General features: G+C 36.1%; 1 protein-coding gene across 1 annotated transcript; it reads right to left on the bottom strand.

Annotated features, from left to right (window-relative positions):
* Window positions 1-286: 286 nt before the first annotated feature.
* On the bottom strand, window positions 287-1,590 carry LOC133796607 (early nodulin-like protein 18). The gene is made up of 2 exons (XM_062234188.1): window positions 1,277-1,590; window positions 287-782 (listed from the first exon to the last, which is right to left on the bottom strand). Exons 1-2 carry the CDS (start codon window positions 1,467-1,469, stop codon window positions 409-411), a joined length of 567 nt encoding a protein of 188 aa, XP_062090172.1. The 5' UTR covers window positions 1,470-1,590; the 3' UTR covers window positions 287-408.
* Between the last annotated feature and the right edge of the window lie 389 nt (window positions 1,591-1,979).

The raw sequence follows: 1,979 nt of genomic DNA, 5'->3' as shown, positions 1-1,979 counted from the left end.
TTAAAAAGCGATGCAAATGGACATAAATTAATCAATATATTCTTAGAAAAATAGTAAGGAGTGCCTACTGATACAAATATAAGCATATATATGATAATAATCTAAATGCCAATTGTCATAAATCTCATAAAAGCAGCTACTAATGGGCATACTAAACCGTGAGAATATTGTATATTTTTTACGACTAAAACTAGCTAGTAGTAATAATCAAAGTGAAAATATTGTAGTTATCAATAATATTTCATTGTACAACAAATTATCAAAAGCAAATGATTAAAAATGCACGTTGAACGAAGAAAAATTTAATTAGAAAAAATCGAAATTTCTTATGGACACACTAAACCGTGGAAATGTCCATCTTGCGTTTACATTTAAATACTCAAATAACTGGAAAATTTGAACATTAAATTACAATTCAGACCTCAAAATATTAATTAATAGTAGAGGAAGAAGGGCATAGAGCCCCCTACCGCCGATCCTGAAGGCACCATTTCCCGGCGGCGGAGGTGGCGCGTAGTTGAGGTCTGGTAGAAAGCCGTTGCCATTGACGACCTGGATCTCAAAGGCCATTCCGCGCTGACACTGAACTTTGCCGCCGGTGTTGGAGAAGTAGTAGATTGAACCCTTGACGGCCAATGGTACTTCGATAGTCAACGTCTCCCCCAATTTTCCTTCTCCGCCACCGTACTGGACGTCATCGGTGGAGTTTTTGTAAATGCAGCTCTGGTAGATTGTTTTGTTGTAGGTCTCGATTACTGTCTGGTTTGAGTTGGTCTGGAAAACTGGAAAGGAAATCATAAATAAATAATATATATTTGATGATGATGATGGAGTAGAGAGGATGCCTGTTTAGATGCTGAGAAATTGGAGGAAAATTTGATGATCTCAAAGGAAAACGCTTAATGAGATGTAAAAATTGAACGAACTACAATGAGCTGAGCATAATTCAAATTCCTCAATTTTCTCATTAACCAAACAAAAGATTTGATTTGTTCAAAAAAAAAAAAGATTTGACTTGTCAACAAGATGGCGATTGGGGAATATATATAAGATCAGGTTGCTCCCACTGAATTTGACGATTGTAAACTATCACGATAACTAAGTAAAATTGGAAAAGATATAACAAAATAGAAGGAAAAAAAAGTGACGTGTATTAAACATGTGTTTGGATGCTGAGAAATTGAAGGAAACTAATTTGATACAATACTAAACGTTGCACCAACATCTCAATTCTGATCATATACTAATAAAAAAAATCAATAAAAAGTAAGCTTACTGAGAAAGTCGCCGACAGAAAAGGTTTGTTTGGCAGCCCAAGAGGTGTAATTAGTGGCGGAGGAGTTGGTGGTGGCGTTGAAGAACCAACCAGCGCTGCCGCCTACGGTGTGATTGGTGTTCGCCGCTGCTGTGGAAACGATAAGGACCCAAATTAAGATCAGATTCCTGGCGATGACTGTGTTGATCCCCATGCTCGTTTCAGCAGCAGTGATGCGCTGACCCAATATTATTAGTAGTGTGAGTTAGCTTGGTGGGTGTCGGTCTCAAATCAACTCTCTAAGTCAATCTTTTAACACGTCCTTCCTAGTATTAGCGTTTCAACTATATTATTAGTACTTTGGACTCACATGGGTGTCAGTGTCAGCTATTAAACAAAGAAAAAAACTCTACGAGTGCTCACGTCGATCGGTCAAGTCAATCTGGGACAGTAGTATTATGTTAAATATGAAATATATATTAATATCTCATTCGGAGGAAAGCTCCATTCCATATGTATATATATTGTTTCGTGTCAAAAAAAGAGGAAATGGAGAAAGGAGTAGTACTGTGATGAGTACAACTTTGTTTTTCTACTTTAGAGAATTTTAAATATATATATATATATGTAAAGTGAATCGTAATTGCAAGATTGTTAGATGAATTTTCTTTTTATTTAAGTGTTGAAGATTGGTGTAATCTCCGATTTCCAACACCGTTATATA

The sequence above is a fragment of the Humulus lupulus genome, chromosome 8 (genome assembly GCF_963169125.1).
Source record: "Humulus lupulus chromosome 8, drHumLupu1.1, whole genome shotgun sequence".
Lineage (NCBI taxonomy): Eukaryota > Viridiplantae > Streptophyta > Magnoliopsida > Rosales > Cannabaceae > Humulus > Humulus lupulus.
The sequence above is the reverse complement of the archived record's forward strand: the minus strand, read 5'-3'. Positions and strand labels throughout refer to the sequence as shown.